At 59.6% G+C, this 2039-nt stretch overlaps 1 protein-coding gene across 3 annotated transcripts in view; it reads left to right on the top strand.

Moving 5' to 3' along the window:
• The window catches only part of EPHB1 (EPH receptor B1), a 50588-nt gene that overhangs the window by 33833 nt on the left and 14716 nt on the right, over positions 1 to 2039 (top strand). The window contains exon 6 of one of the 3 annotated variants that reach the window (XM_009993490.1): positions 1808 to 1972. In XM_009993490.1, coding sequence (XP_009991792.1) covers positions 1808 to 1972 — 165 coding nt within the window. The remainder of the gene's footprint in view (positions 1 to 1807; positions 1973 to 2039) is intronic. The other 2 variants (XM_009993492.1, XM_009993489.1) reach the window with 2 other exon arrangements.

Genomic DNA, 2039 nt, shown 5'->3' with positions numbered 1-2039 from the left:
TCCGCGCCGCCTGCTGTGCTGGACTCACGCCGGTGCTGCTGGGCTGGGCACACACCTCCTGCTGGGCTGGGCACACACCTCCTGCTGGGCTGGGCACACACCTCCGCTGGGCTGGGCACACACCTCCTGCTGGGCTGGACACACACCTGTGCTGCTGGGCTGGGTACACACCTCCTGCTGCTGGGCTGGGCACACACCTCTGCTGGGCTGGGCACACACCTCTGCTGCTGGGCTGGGGTGGGGCCACCTGCAGCTTCCTTTTGGTGCTGCCTGGGCCTGAGCCTGCTGGGAGAGGGAGAACCCTGGTGAGCTTCGAGTCATCAGGCTCTTTCCTGGGAAGGGTACAGTTGGTGAGATGCATTGGGATGGGTGTCTTGGTTGCCCACGCCAGCTCCAGAGGGTGGGAATGATGTGCAACCCAGGGAAGGGATGTTGTGGCTGCAGTTGTTAATTCCTCCCCCGTGGGCAGCATTTTCTCCCATCGCATCAGTGCCTTTTGCTGCCTTAGCTCTGGTATCTGCAAGGGTGAAAGGGACCCAGAGCGTGGGTTAGGAGGAAAGGAGAGTATGGTGAGGACCAGCAGAGGTGATCGGGGTTGTCCCTGCCCCAAGTCCCTGCCTCTCACCCTTACACTGGCAGCTTGTCCTCCCCTGCAGGGCACACGCTCTCAACCCGTGCAGTGACCCGTGCTGAGCACAAGCTGTTCCATCCCTCCTGCCTCTTGCCAGCTTTAATGAATTCCTCTAAATGTGCATAATGAACTGATGCCACCAGCGGCCACTTCACAGCAAATCGCCAGGGAACGAGGCAAAAAATGAGATTTGAGATGCATGAGGTTTCTGCTGAGGTGCTGCGTGAGGAGCTGTGCTGGCAGAGCAGGGCCCATAGGGGCTGGGGCTCTCAGCAGAGCCAAGCTGCTCTTGGATCTGCTTGACCAAGGCCCCATGGGGAGCATTGTGGTGCTTCCATCACTCCATGGTGCTTCTGAAATGGGTGGTTTGAAGAGGAGGAGTTTGCTGCTCATGGGTATTTTTGCTCTGGATGCTCTGGGTTTTTCCCCCGTGGCTCCAGGCTCGTGGCTGTGGTGGGACCAGGGGTTGCTGGGGTGGCATGTACTGTGGGGAGTTCCTCGGTTCCCTGAAGACCAAAGACATGGGGTGATGGTTGTAAACTGAGAGAGATTTGGGTTAGAGATCAGGTGGAAATTCTTGAGTGTGAGGGTGTTGAGACACTGGAACAGGCTGCCCAGAGATGTTGTGGGGGCTTCATCCCTGGCAGTGTTGAAGGGCAGGTTGGATGGGGCTTGGAGCAGCCTGGGCTGGTGGGAGGTGTCCCTGCCCATGCAGGGGGGTTGGAACTAGATGATCTTTAACGTCCCTTCCAACTCCAAACATTCTGTGATTCTGTGACCAGGCATAGCTCCTGGACCCTGTTCCTCTGGGACCCTGGCCCAGGTTGCCTAGGGAAGCTGTGGCTGCCCCATCCCTGGCAGTGTTGAAGGGCAGGTTGGATGGGGCTTGGAGCAACCTGGGCTGGTAGGAGGTGTCCCTGCCCATGCAGGGGGTTGGAGGTAGATGATCCCAACCCAAACCAGCCTGTGATTCTATGATCCTCTGTGTCAGGGTATGAGGGCAACCAGGAGGTGATCCCAGCCACCTTCTCCAAGCTGTCCTTCTGGAACAGAACCAGCCCTACCGCTTCACCCCCTCGCAGACAAACCACCAGGGAGGGACGGGTGGGCTGTGGGGCATGTCACCCCCCTCCCTGACTGTCCCTGCTGATTCTCTCTCCCTCACCCCTGCCCCACAGGACCACAACGAGTACAATTCCTCAATGGCCCGCAGCCAGACCAACACTGCCCGCATCGAGGGGCTGCGCCCGGGCATGGTCTACGTGGTGCAGGTGCGCGCCCGCACCGTGGCCGGGTACGGCAAGTACAGCGGGAAGATGTGCTTCCAGACCCTGACTGATGGTGAGTCTGGGGCAGGGCCAGGGGTGAGGGGCTCCAACTCCAGCACAGGAAGTTTGCACTTCAGTGT

Source organism: Chaetura pelagica, unplaced genomic scaffold, assembly GCF_000747805.2.
Source record: "Chaetura pelagica isolate M959 unplaced genomic scaffold, ChaPel_1.0 scaffold192, whole genome shotgun sequence".
NCBI lineage: Eukaryota > Metazoa > Chordata > Aves > Apodiformes > Apodidae > Chaetura > Chaetura pelagica.
The sequence above is the reverse complement of the archived record's forward strand: the minus strand, read 5'-3'. Positions and strand labels throughout refer to the sequence as shown.